A 19,791-nucleotide genomic window follows, 5' to 3' on the forward strand; every position below is an offset into this window, starting at 1 on the left:
TTGGGAAATATCTGAACATTTTCATAATACCCTTGCCCCAACAATTGAGAGTAAGTAGAAGGAAGACTCCTGTCTCAGAAGCAGTGATCACAAATAAAGCATTTTATTTTGGGTGATCAAAGACTGAAACAAAAAAGCATTTATTATGTCATGAATGGATAAGAAGTCATTCTAAAAATATGTAAACCTAATCCCACTGAGCCAGAATGGCATATGATCTTTTGTCTTGTGCCCAGGAGTTGCATTGCTGCCTTAAGCTTCTTGGAACTTGAAAGAGAGTGAGAGCTTATAATTCAAGTGGTTATCTAAACCATCCGGTGTTGGTCTGTGTTTCATTGTGTAGTTGCCTGGTAAGAGAAGATTTATTTTGATTTAGATTTTTATTTTTTACAACTGTTTTCATCATTTGTAAGAAGAGAGAGAGAGAGAAAGAGAGCTTGTAGACTATAAAATTTACCAGAGTATTGGTTTGTAATTTATTGATCTTTGCTGTTAAAAAGAGATGCAACTGAGTGTAATAGTGAGGTAAATGAATTCCAACTTTTTTGTAACCTTCACAACTAGTATGGTCAGAGCAAGGACTTTATTCTACTAAATTTAATCTTTAGTTGTACATTCATCACAAACAACAATGAAGGAAAAACAGGCAAAAGCCTAAAAACTGAGCATAAATCACAGAACACACCCACTCATATAAATACTACAATCAATTAAACAATTACAATAAATTAATTAATCACATAAATAACAAAATTTAAAGAGAACAATACATTTCTTAGTACCACCTATCCAAAAAAGGACTACTTATATATAAAAAACTACAATAAACTTTTCCAATTCACTTCTAAATTTAGACCATTAGGTGACATAGTGATATGTTTTAATATGTAAACAGCTTCTTTATACAGCAAAACTTTTTTTATTAATCTATCGTCACCTTTTTTAACCAACACTTTCTCAAGAACACAACATTCAAATACATCTACATTACCATTATGAACTTCTATAAAATGGGAAGCAATAGAACTATCTAACATACATCTTTTTATATCCCTAACATGTTCTTGCATTCTCGAATAAATTCTTTAAAAATTATGTTCTTTTTTATTATCACTACATAGATGATTTGATTTTTCTTTGTAGCGGAGGTTTTGAACATATTCATGAATTTTTTTCTGATCTAAATAATAGATTTAATTCACATTTCGATGGCCTACAATTTGGTAATAAAGTTCATTATTTAGATATTATGTTAGTGGGAGAAACAGGTAGACAGATTCAGACAACAATGTATCGTAAATTTTCTGATGGAAATCAGTTCCTTTATGGAGCTAGTTGCCATCCTTCACATACATTGTTGGCTCTACCTTATGGAGAAATTATTAGATTATCTAGACTATGTAATAATGAAATAGATCTTGAAAAAAATATCTATGATTGTATTATTATGTTCTTAAAGAGAGGTTATAGTATGGAATTATTGAATATGTCTATTAATAAATTGTTAGATAATAATGAAGACTATAGAAGATTATAATTTTTTGCCATACGTCAATAATATTAGTAGTATTAATATAAAAAATAATAATTTAAAAACTTTGGATCATGAAATTAAAGATATTTATTTTGTTGCTACTTATAATATATTTAGTGACAAGATTTGGAATATTATTAAATATTTCCGGAAATTTTTGATATCTGATAGGAATCTCTATAAATTTCTTCCCAATATTCCTAAAATAGCTTTTAAGAGAGGTCAAAACCTATCGGATAAATTAATTAAGGCTTATTATATTCTACCTAGTGATCAGGTTTACTACAATATTTGTACCTATGGCACTTTTGCCTGTAGACGTTGTAATATATGTAAATATGTAAAGTTATTTCTCAATGAAAGTAGTGGTATTATTTACAAACCAAATAATGTTTTTTCTTGTAATTCTGTAGGTATAATTTATTGTATTAGGTGTCCATGTAAACTCTATTATATAGGGGAAACTAAAAGAAAATTTAAAACGAGAATGCAAGAACATGTTAGGGATATAAAAAGAGGTATGTTAGATAGTCCTATTGCTTCCCATTTTATAGAAGTTCATAATGGTAATGTAGATGTATTTGAATGTTGTGTTCTTGAGAAAGTGTTGGTTAAAAAGGTGTGATAGATTAATAAAAAAAGTTTTGCTGTATAAAGAAGCTGTTTACATATTAAAATATAACACTATGTCACCTAATGGTCTAAATTTAGAAGTGAATTGGAAAAGTTTATTGTAGTTTTTATATATAAGTAGTCCTTTTTTGGATAGGTGGTACTAAGCAATGTATTGTTCTCTTTAAATTTTGTTATTTATGTGATTAATTAATTTATTGTAATTGTTTAATTGATTGTGGTATTTATATGAGTGGGTGTGTTCTATGATTTATGCTCATTGAAGGCTATTATGCCGAGGCGCTAAGCTGTATTAAATTCTTTAGTTGTACATTGTTTGTGTGATTTTTCTCTGAAAAAAATTACTTAAAATATCTATGAATTCTGTGGTAAGTGATTTTTATTTATTTGGAGCTGGAAGTGGATTGCTTAAATAAGTATTCCAATAATTATTTGCTGAGACACAAGTATCCTGTACACTGAAATAAATGTTATGTATATTTAAAGGTAATACTTGATAACGCTGGTGATATGTGTTCCTCCTGTCAAAAGCTGGATGATTTGCTTACCATTATTAATACTTAAATCTTGACTTACTGATGACAGTTGCACTTGTGCAATTGGCAAGGCTTGGACAACTGTTGTTCTATATATTAATGAATGGACTGATGAGATAAATAATGTTAGACAAAGAGCAAATAGAACACATTTAGAATTGTCTATTGTCAGTAAAGATAACTCAACCCCTAGTGAACAAGATTATGCCAATGACAATTTAGGAATTCTGGATACAAGTATTCTGCAGTCTGAGGATTCAGAACATATAGAAGAAAATAAAAGAAGAATAAAAAAAGAAAAGAAGTTCATGACAAATAATGAGGAAGAAAAAGTAATTAAGCAAAGAGAGTACATACTAAAAAGGATGCAGCTTTGTTAGGTAACACACAAATTGGAGGGAATTCTAACATTTTTCTACCAGAAAACAGTCTACACAGGAAGGCATCATTTTCCAAAAAAGGAATGTAGAGAAAAGAGGCAAGGGGCAGATGAAAAGGAAGAACTCAAAATTGAATGTGGAAGGACTGAAGAACATTACTGTAAGAAAATGAGAAAGACAAAAGTTGACAACATGGCTGAAGTTGTGGATGTACAAAGCCAGCTGGATGGGAACTATAGGCTATGAAATGTAAAAACAGTGGGATTAATAAGACTAGTGGCGCTGAAGATCATTCCTTTTTAACAATTGATCAGAAGATTCTTCAGATCTGGTAAGAAAAGATATTCTTGTAATTGGAGACTCGGTTATTAGAGGAACTGTTACATTCTTTTGCAGAGAAAATAATTAACATTGAATAGTATTATGCTTCCAGGAACAAAAATAGATGATATGAGAAAGGTCTTGGAACACCTTAATATAAGGTTGTATGGATCTTTTTTATTCATACTGGTACAAATGATCTCATCCAACTCTGACTGTTAGTAGGAACTTACAGCCCTCTCAGATGGCATAGCTTGTATAGGTGTTACATCACTGATGGTTGTAATGCTAGTAGAATTAATAGTAAAGTTTTTTTATTAGAAATTTGCTACATTTCCACAAGATTGATGTTGTTACTATTGTTTGCGAAACATGGCTAAAGAACAATAATTGGAAACCAGTTCAGTTCTTTCAGGGTATAACTGTTTTACTGTAACAGGTATTCTAACAAAAAAAAATCAAGTGGCGGCATTATGATGGAGATTAAAGATTGTTATGAGACCTGTGTTTTATTACATGTTCGAACAGCAATACCATAGATTGTGTAACTGACAATGAAGACAACCCTGAAATATATAACAATTGTTGGAGTGTATAGACCACCAAAGTCAAATGCTGATAACCTAGAGGAATTCAAACATTTCTTGCACAAAACACTAAGAGGGATAACTAATAGTGGCTGGGGACTTAAATTTGCCAGAAACAGACTGGAATGATATTGATTTAACAACATTAGTGAGGAAATTATTTATAACATATGTTTAGAAACAACAATTGTTTGAGATTGTAAAAAAAAAAAATGCTTACCAAGTAACAGAACATACTAGACATTGTTTTCCACAGTAACTTACTGTTACTTCAAGTCGAGATTTACCACTGTTGATGTGCAGTAATCATGGGGTTATAAAGTTTAATTTCTTGCTAAATAATTCTGGCAAACTAAAGTCTAACCCAATGCACAATAGATTAATAACGGATTATATGGAAGCAAAACAGACACTGTGTAAAACTAATTGGGTGATGCGTTCAGTGGAAAAACTGCTGAAAGAATGTAGAAAGTTTTTTGAATGCAAAAAAAAATCAAACAAATGCTTAACAGCATGACCTAGGGGCACAGAGTCAGGAGGATATATATCCATAAGAACAAAATACTTGATTAAGGTGAGAGAGAAAAAAAATATAAAAAAATGGAGAAGAGGTCGAACTACAACTTTGAAAACTAAAATAAACAAGTTGGGCAGCCAAATTAAACATAGTGTGAAACGAGGTCAAGAAAAATTTGAAATTAATTATACAAAGATCTTGTACATAATAGGAAACCATTTTATAAACACATAAGATGTGGAAGGAGTGAAGACATACAAATTGATGAACTGTGCATAGATTCTAACATTTATTCTCAGACACAGCAGCTTGAAATATTTGTATGTACGTATGTATGTATGTACAGTACATATGTGTTGGTCTATATTGAGTCCCGGGAAGTTTCTTCATCATTCTGTCATTGGATCTGCAGTAAAGCCAATGAGAGAGAGAGAGAGAGAGAGAGACTGGTACAATACAGACAGTCTAAATTACAAAGAAAAGCATTTGTCTGTGGGGTTCAGGTCATAAAATGGACCTTTTTGTGGACTTTTTAAAAAAAGTTTAAGAATAATTTGTGAACATGATTACAAATATTTATGATTAAGGTCTTCTTATACTGAGATATGCAATTCATTGTACATTTATATTGAGCATACCTTTTTTGTATGTGTTCACTTCTGCACATTATCTGCACTACTAGAATTAGTTGACTTGCTGATGTCTGCTAACCCTAACTCCAAACTTGCCCCTAACTCTAACCCAACACATTACATTACTAAAACCTCTTTCCTGAACAGTAGCACTACACAAGACAAAAGGAAATGAAACACCCTGGACACCAAACATGCAAAACAGTAAATTTATTCCGCTACCTTAACCCAAGCACTCTCGCAAATACACACCAACCACTTTAACCTTTTCAGTTAAATATTCAATTTCCTGCAAACCCATTTTATTGCATTTGTAAGTAGGAGTATCAGTCAAATGTACTTTCGATATTTTGAGCTGTAACCATACTGTGTGTGTGTGTGTGTGTGTGTGTGTATATATATATATATATATGTGTGTGTGTGTGTGTGTGTGTGTGTGTGTGTGTGTGTATGTGTGTTTGTTTGTGTAAGTTTAATAGTTTAATATGCATGCATTATCTGTGTGTATGTGCATGTATTTTTATTATATATATATATATATATATATATATATATATATATATATATATTTTATTTATTTAACATTTGTTAACCAGGAAAGTCTGACTTGGAACAAAGCCAATTTTCAGCGGAGGTGTGGGGAGAAACGCTCCAGATGCATGTCTTTGTAACATGTGAGGAAACTGGAGCACCCAGAGGAAACCCACACAAACGCAGGGAGGACATGCAGACTCCACACAAAAGGCACTCCAGCTGAGAATTGAACCAGAGAACCTCTTGCTGTGAGGCGACAACACTACCACTGCGCCATCCATTTACTCTCTCTCTCTCTCTCTATATATATATATATAAATATATATATATAAATATATATATATATATATATATATATATATATATATATAGTGTGTGCAGATATATTTTATATATATATATATTATATATACATAATTTTTTTTATTCATAATTCCTATGTGCTTTCTTGTATTTAAATTGAGCATGGATATTTGAAAATGTTTCCTTAGTGACTTCTATGCCAAGAACTTGGTAACCCTTGATTGGTTATGTATATTCCTTATTGAATCTAGCAAAATCGAGAATGTCACATTTTTTTACTATTAAATTCAATGTTGCTGTTTTGAGACCAAAATAACCAGCATGTGAAGTTAAGTTTTTAGTATAGTGTGTTTCCAGATGTCCTGTAGAAGCATTGTTCTACATGTTTACAAATAATTTGTGTTTTCTTGACGAGCAAAAATAACATGAAAGGACTAAATAAAAAGAGCCCCTGTCATATAGCTTGGATAATGGCCACTGGAGAAGGAAAACTGCCTTCAATTATAATCATAAATGATTGGTTACTGACCTGGTTTATAATCCGTATGGTGATGTGATTGAAATTACATGTCTTGAGCTGATTAATATTGGCAGTGTGTGGAATGTTATTGAAAGGTTTAGAACATTTTAATCAATGGCATCATCCGGTAATCCACGCTTGTTTCCCTAAATTACATACACATAGAGTTGGCAGAAATTGTATAACCAAGAGTGAACAGCAATAAGGTCATGTTGGTTAAGATCCAGAAGTCCAGTAAGTTTTCTGAAAGTAACTTAAGGATTTTTTTTTTTTCAAATACTCCACCTAAAATACATGTCACACTACTAAGTGGATAACACCCTGAACCATTTACATTATAGGCTTGGGTGAAATTGTAACAGCTGTTTTCAACCTTTCCAGAACAAAGCCTGATTGTAGTCTTTTTGGAACAATGTAGTTAAGCTAGCATATAGACTTCTTTACTTTGAAGAAAGACACTAGGTATGCCATTAGGTCTCAGTGCACTGTTGGACTTTGTTCCCTCAAAGGCTTCATGAACTAGTGACTCTGAGATGACAAGGCAGATAGAAACAGATTGTTTAACAGAATAAATGCCAGTATAGTTAGAAGATGAGGAACATACCTCAAAGAAGATAAGGAAATGCCTCAAATAATTTAATAAAAATTTCAGACAAATTATTTCTTACTGTTAACCACTGTAAACCACTATATTCTTGAACTAACCCTATTAAATTTAACATAATTATAAAAGTTTTTTTTGTGCTGAGGTTGTAATTAATTTGATAACACGGGGTAAGTGACCTGGTCCTAAGAAGAGGGCCATTTTCAGCCATGACTCAGTCTATCGGGCAAATGACATGTTAAAGTAAGGGAAGAGTTTGTCAGTTATGTACATAATGCAGTATATAAACAAAGTAGTAGTACAGCTTACATAATGCAGTATATAAAAACGGTAGAGTATAACTTTTATATTACAGTATAATGTACAGTAATAGTTAAAAAAAAAAAAAAAAAAAACTCCTTTTAATAATTTTATTAACCTAGATGTATTGTCCTAGTCCAAGGTTTCTGTTGATTTTTTTTAGCTTTATTTTTGTGTCCTGGAGTTTGATATAACTTCTGTAGTTTCCACAAGTGATGCTTTTTGGTATACTTTTTTGGCTATTAAATTAGTTTGCAAAGGTGGTTTACTTTTGGAATGTTTTAATACTGACTGACAAAACATTATCTTTACTCAAACAATAGGCTTGTGCCATTAAACCATGAACTGCGAGTCTTCATAGGGATTGACAAATTCATCACAAGAGATATTTTGGATAAATCCCAGAATCACTTTATAATGTGCTAGGATATTTGACTACTTTCTCCCTGTTACATACCTAGCTGATGAGAAGGTAGTGTGTACACTTAAGAGGTTAGAGTGGCTAAAGAGGAGGGTGCATGAACAGGACATCCAAAGATATTGGTACATCTTCAATGTCTTCAAGTATTTGTGATAGTCTTAACAGGTTTTTGTCCTTTATTTTTGCAGTAAAAAGCAACAACTAGCAGTTTCATTCACTGTTCAGTAACACTGTTGAGCATGAGGAAGGTGTGGCATAGAGTGGAGGTAGAAACTTGGTGCATGTTTCTCATTGCACTGGTAGCTGACCTTTTTGCTTACAGCAATACATTTGGTTTCACTATCGGAAATAAACACAGTTAATAATTAGAGAGTTAGTGGAGTACAAGGTGCTATTACAATCTGTATAGTGTAGAAAAACAATATAGGGTGCTATTACAATCTGTAGACTATAAAGAAACAAAACATGCCCTAGATTGTTCTTGCATAAAATAAACTGTCACCTGGTAATAATTCAGTTCTCTAATTAAGAAACCTCGTGCAGGCTGATTCAATCTGTGTTCTGACATTTTAACAGCAGAGATGAAGCTTTGATATAGCTTGGTTTGGTCTTTGACTGCCTTTATTTTCATTCTCATCTAGCTAAGTATATTTCAGTGTATGGGAAAGTATACATATTTTTTATTAAGTGGGCAAAGGGATGACCAGCACCATGGTGTAGAGGAATAAAGCCCCAACTATGGCCAAGGCAACCCTGATTCAATTAGTGGATCTGGCATCTAAGGCACTAGCAGTAAGAGATGTGCGCCCATTTCAGGTGGGAGGGCATTTTTTTAGGCACTCCCTGTGGGGAGGCATGGTTCTTAGAGGGAAGTAGTGCTAAGATATAATGGACGAATGCAGGGGGAAATGAGGTCATTACAACCCCCCCCCCCATGCATTAAGGATCATATATGGTCCTGGGATGCCTAATGATCTTCTTTGGCCCCAGCCCTTGCGAATCAAGTCAGGGGTAGATTATAACGAGTAGGTAGACCTGAGTATGTCTGGTGCACCTGGATAAGTTGATGGTTGGCTGCTTGAGTGGGGAGGAAGGGAATAAATAGATTCATGGAATAAAGATAAAGGTCACTTCATTGTTTTATTTTTTCATAGCAGTTTACTTGCAATATATGTGTACCTGTCAGTGCTTTTATAGATCCAGTTTTAATACATCATAAATGGCTCCTACACTAAAACTAACACCTTTTTTACAGGGAAAGTTCCCTCAGTTAGGATATGTAACTTGTGACCACTTTTTATCTGGTGCTTTTCTAATATTTGGAGTCGCATATCAGAGTTTGTTATAAATTCATATGACATCTTTTAAAAAGTAGAATAGAGAAGTTCTCGTGGATAATGACTTTCATTACACTGATCGTAAAAACTATTTAGCTCTCTTTGGCCTCCATATTTGCCATATTCTTATGAACAATTACTGCACCCTTCAAGGAATGATGCACTGCATGCACTTTAAGGCAAAATCCATATGGTGAATCAAAGTTCTCTATGACAAAGATGCATTTTGATTATCTAAAATACAAATTTCTTTAAGTACATTTTTCCAATTTCCCCATCACCCTATCTGAAACCTCTTTTTAAAGTATGTTTATTTTTTCTCTAAATATACTTTTATCTCCTGTCTATTGGAATAAAGCCAACCATTTTACTTCCACCTCTAAGTTTCAGAGGTGGTGGAAAGGTGCCATCCTATACTGGACCTCAGCAAATTCATGGACTTCATTCAACATATCAAATTTTAGATGTTTTTCTCCAGGGGTCATGTTCCTTCTGCCACACAGCTTCTAGATGGTGTCATTGGGTGGGCTGAATGCCTATTGGCTTATTGCTTCCTGGACTTTGCACAAGAGCTCCTTTATTTCATTCTCTGTGGACACCATTTTAAATATAAAATTCTGCATTTTGGTCTTTTTGTTTGCTCCCAAAGTGCTCACAAATATCCCAGAATTATGGTGGGAGGCTTGAATATTTGGCTTCTAGTGGCTCATTTGAAGGAGTCCCTTGTGTGAGTACTTCCATGGCTGCACTCTCTAGGGACCAGTGTAAATTTGGAGTTCACTGTGATTTATGCACCAGACCATTGGCTTCATCAGTGTGGAACAGGTTGCCTTCTAATGTTAGTTGTCATTGCCAGTTGACATAGTTGAATAGGTCATCTCTTCTGGTAGCCTTTGTAAGGGCAAAATGAATGGTTCATGCCCAAGTCTAGCTGCACTTTTTGGGCTTGATGGTGGCCACATTCTTCATGGTGCCTTTCATAGACTTGAGAATGGAGGTGTTGCATGGAGTGAGGGTTCAGTGTTTGCAATTATTGGAGTCTCACACATCTCCTTTTGGTATCAGAAGGATGTCAGTACATCCTGGACTGGTGGTCACTTCCTACCATCATCAAGGTCGGTACCTCTTTTTTGCAGCTGTACCCTCTGCAGGTTGTGATGGTGATAACTTTACTAGTGAATTGGGAGCCTATCTGCTCCTTCAGTGTCAAAACAGTGGTCCCCCTGGAGAAGAGGGCTTCATATCGGTCATTTGGAGCTCTGTGTAATCCTTTGGTCATATTAATCCTGGAGGGAACACTACTTCTGTTGTCTCTTCTGATTGGATGGATTTAACAAGTATTCCACTTTATGATACTATAACGAGGAATAGGGGATGCTGGAATAAGCAAAATGGGTTGCTGTCACCTGTGATTTGAGTCTTGCAGTAAGTCATGGTTAGAAAAATCACTTTTATCAACAAAAAACAAAAGTTAAAAACATATGGACTAAATGAGGGATCTAAGAATCTGATAACAGAAAGGAGTAGGACAGCCTAGACAAAAGGGGAGAGGTTGTGAAGTGCTCAGGATGTGGAGCATCTGTTTGTCTTTGGGAACCTCAGGATATCAGAAAATATGGAGTCTGCATTTGCGACAGATGGTAGTGGACTTTCTAGTTGGTCAAGTGAGAGCAGAATATGACTACAGTTAAGGGGAGAGAAGAGGCCAGAAGACAAAAAGGGGTGGGGAAAAGGTAATGGGAAAATGTCAAAGATAGGAGGACATGGTGAAGGTTAGCAGAGGAATAGAGGCAAGTGGGCTAGCACAAAGTAAGGTGTAGTGGCCAAATGGGAGATGAAATTCTAAAAAGGAGTAAAAGAAGAAGGAGCCAAAGTAGAAGGATAACTGCAGACATCAATGATAAAGAGGTGGCTGTACAGGAGTCAAAACCACATGGAAAGCAGAAATGAAGTGGTAAGGGAGGGATGATCTGTCATATGTGGAGGCAGAAGGGAAAGAGGCAGAAGAGGGAAGCACTTGTAGGTGAAGTACAGAAAGCGTAAGAACATGATCGTATATAGCAGAGGAAGGGAGACCACCAACATAGGCAATGAAGACTAAGGCAGGTGAATGTGGAGCAGGTAAGGTTGCACATAGGACAGGCTTTGGCAAAAAGCACAAAATGAGGGAGAGAGAAACTAGTGTGAAGGCAAAGAAAATCATTTCAGTATTTCGAGACTTGATCACAAAGGAAATCAAGAGTCTTGGCAAGGGAGAAAAGGGAGACAACATACAATGAAACCAGTCTTCAGCCTTAATGAATTGAAAATAAGAGGAGATGACCAAAGTTGTCGCAAAGGTGGAGAGTAGACGCATACTGCAGTGCTTGTAGGCACCAATGACTTTTTAGAGGATAGTGCTGTGTTGGTAGCAACCAGGACCAGAGAGATTGCAAAGAGATGACAAGAGAGTAGCATTCTCATTACCTGCGCCAGCGCACCAGCAGACTTTGGAAAGGTAGGATTCGAGAGTATTTAACTTACTGTAAGAGCAGACAATGGAGGAGGGCTTGGAAATCTTAAGAGGATAGGGAGAGCATATTTGGTTTGAGGGCAGGCTTGGTTAAACCCAGAAAGGACAGCAGTGCTTAGTACTGTGTTGGAAAAGTACCTCTTAATGTTTGTACCTTCAAACAAAAATGAAAGGGAGAAGGAGTGTCATAAAACTGTGTGTGGGGGGGTAGTTTTCAGTCAGAATTAAGGAGAAAAAGTAGAACACAGAAGTAAAAAAAACAAAACATGGGTGATTTGAAGTATGACTGGATGGTTTTTAGTGCATTGTGAGGACTGGGGCAGCAAGATGTGAGCTGTAAACAGTGGTGCATTAAAAAAGGGTGGATGTTGCTAGTAACACAGATACATATGTGATGAGAGGGATTGGGACATGAATGTGCCTGATTGTACTTGTTGAGGAATGATAGAAAAAATATGTAGTGGCATTCTACCTTAAGAAAAACATCAGATACGAGGTCTGAAAGGAGAAGGACAACTACCCTATGAAGGGGTCAAGGAGGCAGGTAGGGTCAGAATCTAAGTTAACTTCTCCAGCAGTTAAGTGGAGGAAGAGGTGCAGTTTTTGGTTTAATGTTGGAGCACACACATCAGTTGAGGAGAATGAGAGATGGGAAGAGAGAATAAAGAAGTGGTGTCAGGAGGGGCTGGAAGGGTAGTATTCATGGGCTATCTGAACCTGCCAGGAGCAGATGGGAAGAGTCCGAGTTCCAGTGGAGCAAGGGAGAAGGAGTTGACTGAGGTCATGGCCTACTTGTACTGTGCCCCCAACCACCATTATTCAAGTAGAGGAGGTGGAGGAGGAGACTGACAGTACAAGTAGACAAGAAAAGAGCAACACAGTGGGTGAGAGGAGCAGAGGCTCTAAATGAATTGTTTTTGGTCATGGACAGTGATGGTTTCTTCCAGATGCTGCAGGACTGTTCCTTAAAGGATAAAATATGGATGTAGTCCTAGTTAAAACTGAGGGGTTCATAAATGTACAGGTGTTGGTTCCACTCACTGGCAGTGACCATGACAGTATGTGATTTAAAGTGCAGGGGAAGGGTTATGGTGGAAGGACAATATTTTGGTATTTTATGGAAGCTGATTATGCTGGGCTGTGGAAGATGATCAAAGTTATCGGTCCCTGAGAAAACTATGGGAGTAAACAAGCTATGAAAATGGGTCAGGAATGAGGAGTACTCAGGGCTGTAGGCAAGGGTGTAAGGAAGAGAGAATGGATTTGGAATGATGAGCAAACAGACTATGGATAATGAGCAAACAGACTATGGATAAGGGGTTAAGGAAGAGATAAATAGGGGAGAAGGCCAGTGTGGCCATATAGGAGTGTGAGGGTGGTAATTAGAGCAAGAAATAGGATATACCAAAGCTGAAAATAAGCAGGGAGGTAGTAGAGGCACAGTACAAAGAGAACAAATAGAAGAGGAGGTGAAGGAGGCACAGTAGAAGGAGACTAAGTAGAAGAGAGGAGGAGGCCACAGTACAAGGAGGCCAAGTAGAAGTGGAGGTGGCAAGGTACAAGGAGGCCAAGTAGAGGAGGTGGCACATTACATGGAGGCCAAGTAGAGGAGGTGGCACAGTACATGGAGGCCAAGTAGAGAAGGTGGAGGAGGTGGCACAGTACAAGGAGGCCAAGTAGAGGAGGTGGCACAGTACAAGGAGGCCAGGTAGAGTAGTTGGAGCAGGAGGCACAGTACAAGGAGGCCAAGTAGAGGTGGTGGAGGAAGAGAAGGAGGAGACACAGTACAAATAGGCAAGAAAAGCGCAACAAAGTGGGTGGGTGACAGCAGCAAAGGCTCTAAGTGAATTGTTTTTGATAGAGGGGATCAGGAATGGTCAGCTTTCAAATGTGCTCTCATTATGAGAAATGTTCCTCATTTAAAAATTCAATTTTCCCCACTGTTTCACATGGAAATGATCTATCACACGTTCATTAAGATGTACTTTAATAAGTAACCCAGGTAAATTGTACTACACCAAGGAGTTAGCCAATTAGTGCTTTCCATTCACTGCAGCAGTGCAATACAGTAACTAGATGTTAAAAAAGGCTTGCAGTAACTGGATACAGCAGTATATCATACAAAGAGTGACAATGTCAAGATTCTGCATTAGCAACATTCTGAACTTTTTCTATACCATGGCAGTGTGTACATAAAAATACAGGGAGATGTATTGAGAATGATATTGCTGTTTTCCTAAAAGCTAGTTTTAAAAAACAGTGTTGTGTGTTTTTAACTGAAACTCTAATATTTCTTGCCCTCTTTAGGTAGTAATCCAGTCCTGAGGGATGCATAACAGTATAAACTCTTCAAGCTGCTGTTGTAGAGTGTAATAAAATGAGAACAGATGATGATTCCTGTTCACAGTCCAAATGTTGGAAGTCATCTGGATTTTGGATCAGTCACTTTCTGAAATGAGCATGAAATGAGAAACTTGGATGGAAAGTTGTGCTAGTAGTGGTTTGCAGGAAAGTTGTGATGAATTTTTATCTAACTTTTTTATTGTAATTCCAGTATCTAGCTTGTACAAAAACAAAAAGTCAGTGTGCACAAATTTAATTGAGGTAGGAAGGAATACCTGATAAGTAATAAAGCCTGTTCAGAGAAGCTTCACCAGATTACTATAGGAATAAAGTAAGTGAGCTTTAAACACAGACTAAAGGAATTGTAGTTTTCTACATTAAGCTGCAAGAATAAACAAGGAAGGGCACCGATGAAGTAGAACAGTGGCTGGCATTGCTGCTTCATAGTGTTTGACTCCTTGCCAGGATGCCGTCTCTGCCAAGTCTTCCTTATGGATTTGTAGGTTTTCACCAGTTGGTTTCCTTCCACATCTCGAAGGCATACTTGGGTGACTTTGCAATCTTCCAGATATCCTGCAGCTGTATATACCATGTACAAATGTAAGTTTGTGTGTGTGTGTGTGTGTGTGTGTGTGTGTGTGTGTGTGTGTGTGTGTGTGTGTGTGTGTGTGTGTGTGTGTGTGTGTGTGTGTGTGTGTGTTGTCCTGTGTTAAACTAACCCTGTGTAGTAAGCCAGTCTATCTGCCTTGCACTCACAGAGTGCCAAGATAGGTTTCCTATAGTAATGATAGAACAAAGAATTGCAGTAGATAATTGTATTTGTGTTTTTATAATGCTGCAATATAATTAACTGCATCTGATACCTGGATTAATAAATGAGCTGCTAAAGACACTCTGCCATGGATGGTTATTCACACATGGCTGTGTACCGAATTCTGTAGTAGTAGGAGATCTAAACCTCAGCATAAATATGAATAGGACATGCTGGAGGGGCAGATTTATAACCCAGAGGCTTCCCGCTCTCTGGAACAGGATCCCCAGTCTATGTTAGGCAGAGCCCCTCACTGACTCTCTTCAAGAGAAATCTTGACGAATGGATGGGTGATCGTAGGTTTACCCCGGGGGTCATCTCTGTGTCATTACTAGACAGAGAGGCACAGTAAAATAAATTTAATTTGTACACTTTTGTATCATTACATGGGATGGTGAAAGCCACATACACTTTGGCTAGGCTTATAAATGCCCTAGGGCAGATAGCCTAGTACTATACTATGAAACTATGAAACTATATTTGTCAGAGCAGACAAAACTTTCTTTTTTTGTCTTCTGTCTCCATGTCTGCCACCCATCTGTCCATGTCTCTTGTGATCACACCTAGTCAGTCCCCACTTTGTAAACAAGAACCAATGACACAGGTGCAGCCATCAGGCTGTTTCTCATGTTGTCTTAATCCCACCCTCTTGGCTGAATGATGTGTGCGCCCATTAAAGTGTGAGTTTGCTTTATCATCCCTGAAATATGTGGATTTTTTCACATGCTTGCAAAGACTGTTTCAGGGACTGTGCATTGCTTGGCAGTGCCAAGCACACATCCCAAGCCTGTATGCTGCATAATATGGCACTGGCATATGCCAGATGTCAGTGTATGAGTGGACCAAGCTACTTCCATCCCCAGGGACAGGCAAGCCTGCATTTCCTGCTCACTACCACCCTTACCAACTAGCTTCTCTACCACCTAGGTCATTGACTAATCCTGAGTTGCCTGGGTCACAGTGAGTGCGTTATTCTTTTACTTCACAAAGTTGGTAAACGGTTAGCTATCTTGTGCCAGTGTAAACTATTAATAAAGTAGAACCAAATCATGGATAAAGTAGGTGCATCTATGCTTGACTGAAATGAGAAATGGTATTGATAACCATGGAGATAAATTATAAGCTGTGATTGTTGATGCCTAGAATGTCAACAAAGCATGTTTTACATAAAATTGCTCCAATTTTGTTATTCCATTTCTTTGCTTGTAATGCAGAGGAATGTTTTTAAGTGATCATTGTTACATGTTGCAGACATTAATTTTATTTCTGTTTTATCACAGGGAAATGCACATGGTGGATACAGCTAGCTGGCACAAAATGAGAGGTGAGATTATTATTGCTGTTTGTGCCCATCTAGGTTTGAAGGGAGTGTATGGATGGGTGACTAATATGTTAAAACCTTGTCACATTTTGGATATTTGATATGCAAGGCAGAGAGAAATGATTATCCGTGAATGGGTGGAGGGAGAGAAAACAAATGTATGTGTATAAAAATTGTTGCAAAATGCAATTATTTCAGTCTGTCTCTACCTGCTAAATAGGACATGGTTAAAAAAATCAGAGGCAGGATGCAGCAGTATGCACACTGAATGCCACAGGTTGTCAGAGAATTGTTAAAGAACACACTGTGCACATCTTGTGTACTTTGAGAAAGTAGCTGTTAGAGCTGACACACATCGGCTGTGTTGGTAAGGGAATGGTGGTCAATGATCACTTGTTTAAATTTTTATTGTTACTTTTTTAAGGTGCTTTTTGCCCTCATGCATACTGCCCATCAGGTTTCTCCAAAGCAGACTTGAGCCTTTTAGTCCCCTGTACTGGCTATCTCCAGCAAAGGATTGATGGGCATCTAGAAGGGTTAACATTCAGACAGCGATTCTTTGTGCCCGATCCATGTTCCATCATTACTGGAGATGAATGCCCTAATTTCCTTGCCTGGGCTAGTCTGCCTTATCCCATCACCAGGGGTCTGTAGTATCTGTACTATGCATGTGCTCCTGGCAGGGACTACATAGCATTCATCTCCATTAATCATAAATCCAGATGCAGATTGTTGGGACGTTTTTGTTATTCCCTAACCCTACCCCTAGTAAGTAATGCAGCACTGAGGGGTACTGTTACAGGGACTGTGCATTGCACTCCCACTGCCATGCTTATGTTCCTATATATATGTCCCTTAGAGCTGTCATTGTTGGCATCAGATATTAAGCTTATATCCTCTTGTCAACAGACTCCATGCAAGCCTTCACTTACATGGTAGCCAAGGCCAAACAAAGTCTGCTATCCCTGTCTCAGATCACATGAGTCAGCATTAGCCACTCACCTCCATCTCCCTAATTCTTCAAGTGCTGAGCCAGTACTCGGACTCTGGTCATCACACAGTCAGGGCTTTGTTTGTATGCATCAGAGCATTCTCTTCTTCAACTCCATATTTATTTAGATGCATTATATCATAAACTCAACAGAATTACAACAAGCAATAGTAAACATTTTAAAGTTGAAATAAGTTGAAATTCAATATGTATTATTTGTTTTTAACTTATTTATCTGTTACCAGGTGAGTGAACTAGATATCACAGAACTTTTTCATTTGCAACATGGGTTACAAGAGCAAGGATAAACGCAGTATATGAACACTTTACAATTGCCAATCAGTTGCATGTTAGAGCACAAAGTACTGTCTCAGTCACCCTGGCAGTATATTCCAAGGTTATGGTTCCTCAAATTCAAAAGAATGGGAACCAGATGTCTCCATAGTGCAACTTGGGGACAACACCAGCCCCAAGGCAGGAAAAACAAAGGATACAGCAAGGTCAGTATCACACTAACCACTCCTGAAGGATATGTTTCTTGAGGGAAATGGGTAAACGGGGTGGTTTCTTGTTGTGTAGGATGTCTGTGGTACCGGGAAACCTTATAGCCTATCTAGTTATGTAATTCTGTGACTCCAAGCAAATCATTTAAATATTCAGTGCATATCAGCAAGCCATAGATATGGGCATCTGCCAGCAGCCCAGTAATATACTGAATGGGTTTTACTTGCAGTATTGGCAATCCAAGTTTGAGAATAGCTGTACTCATAGAAGCAGCTTGGTAGAAAGGTAGAGACAGTCACCAGTACCAAAGAATCCCTTAATGAAGTCTAGTTCTTAAGCTGTTATATAAGAAAGTTGCTTGTCTTAATATTTAACTATCCCCTCCTAATAGAAGGAAGATGCCTTTCATTTTTCTGGAAATTTTGGTGCACCTTCTCCTGCTTCTGTTCCTCACTGGCCATCACTGGAAGGGCTGTTGCATGCTGTCCCAGAATTTGGGGGTAAGCTGGGACATCTCATAAAAGAGTTGTGCTTGGAAGAGTTACTGAAGATAACATTGATGGAAGGTAGAAGTACAACTTAGAATGATGAATTTCTCACTGCTGCCAGACAGCTATCAGGCTTCACTGTCGATATGTGCTCCTTCACTCTGTGGATAAGAGCTTATTTCTTAAGTCATCATGAAAATGGCCATTGGGGTTTTCTCTTGCATGGACCTAACCTGGTCCTAGTGACTAAATGGGAAACCCATGTCACAGTGAGGGCATCCTACTCGTGTGTGTGTGTGTGTGTGTGTGTGTGTGTGTGTGTGTGTGTGTGTGTGTGTGTGTGCCTGTGTCTGTGTGTGCCTGTGTCTGTGTGTGCCTGTGTCTGTGTGTGTGTGTGTGTGTGTGTGTGTGTGTGTGTGTGTGCCTGTGTGTGTGTGTGTGTGTGTGTGTGTGTGTGTGTGTGTGTGTGTGTGTGTGTGTGTGTGTGTGTGTGTGTGTGTGTGTGTGTGTGTGTGTGTGTGTGTGCCTGTGTGTGGGAGTTCTGGGAGCTGCCATCACAGGCATAGGATCACAAAGCCCACATTATCTGGTCACACAGCTATTGTGCCCATGCAAGCCTGTGTTTGCACAAGTGCGATAGGCTGAGTGGGACCACACTCTCTCCACAGAATGGGTATGCCAGAGTAAGCTGTCTCCTGTCTAGCTCTTCCAGTGCATGAGCCACTAAGGGGTCTATATCAGCATTTGAAAATTTAATAGGTCGAATCACTAAATGTCGAACTGAAATAATCGACCTACTTAAATATATCAACTCCAAGACCGCACTACATTGAAGTAAATGGAAATCTCCCCTTATGGAGATTTCCATTTACCCGTTCGATGTTCTGCACTTTCGGCATTCTCGACGCGACGATATTGTATTCGATATTGTCAGTGTTCGAAATGCTGATATAGACCCGCCACTAAGTGGGTCACAGCCAAGGGGTTTGGCCCTGTATGCCACAGAGATGGAAGCTAAAAAAATGATGAATTTTGTTTTTTTTTTTTTGTTTGTGGGATTGATCTAATACTGGCTTCCTTGCACCCAATGGACCTGTTCATTCCATCACAAAAGGGGGACCCAAAAGAAAGGGGGGGCCTCTGGGCCCTTTTTTGGTTTCCCCCAAGGGGGGAAATTTTTAGGTTCCCAATTTTTTAAAAAGGAAAGTGGGGGGGGGGGGGGGGGGGGGGGGGGGGGGGGGGGGGGGGGGGGGGGGGGGGGTCTAAAATTTGTGGGGGAAACGGGGTTTTTTTTCTTCCCCTCAGGCTTTAAAACCCCCCTTTTGGCTATTGGGGGTTTTGGGGTAGCTTTAAAAATTCCCCAAACCAAGGGGGGTTTTTTCCCTGACTGGAAAGCGGGGATTTTGGCTATGGTCCCCCCTTTTTTTGGGGGCCCCCTTAAAAGGGAGCAATTTTCCCCCGGGAGGGGAAAGACTAAAAAAATGTTAAATCCTCCATCCAGCCTAAGGGGGTCTTTAAAAAAAATTTTTTAAAACCCCCCCCAAGCCATCAATGAAAGAAAAATTTTAAAAAATTGAAAAAGTAAACCAAGGGGAAGCCAGTAAAAAAATTTTTTGGTTTTTGGTGTTTTTAAAATTGGAAATTTTTTAATTTGTCCTTCAT

At 37.9% G+C, this 19,791-nt stretch overlaps 1 protein-coding gene across 1 annotated transcript in view; it reads left to right on the top strand.

Moving 5' to 3' along the window:
* The window catches only part of PORCN (porcupine O-acyltransferase), a 279,229-nt gene that overhangs the window by 38,791 nt on the left and 220,647 nt on the right, over nucleotides 1-19,791 (top strand). The window contains exon 4 of the mRNA XM_044079316.1: nucleotides 16,106-16,149. Coding sequence (XP_043935251.1) covers nucleotides 16,106-16,149 — 44 coding nt within the window. The remainder of the gene's footprint in view (nucleotides 1-16,105; nucleotides 16,150-19,791) is intronic.

This window comes from Protopterus annectens, chromosome 8.part0 (genome assembly GCF_019279795.1).
Source record: "Protopterus annectens isolate FY-2018-M chromosome 8.part0, PAN1.0, whole genome shotgun sequence".
NCBI classification, from domain to species: Eukaryota; Metazoa; Chordata; order Ceratodontiformes; family Protopteridae; genus Protopterus; species Protopterus annectens.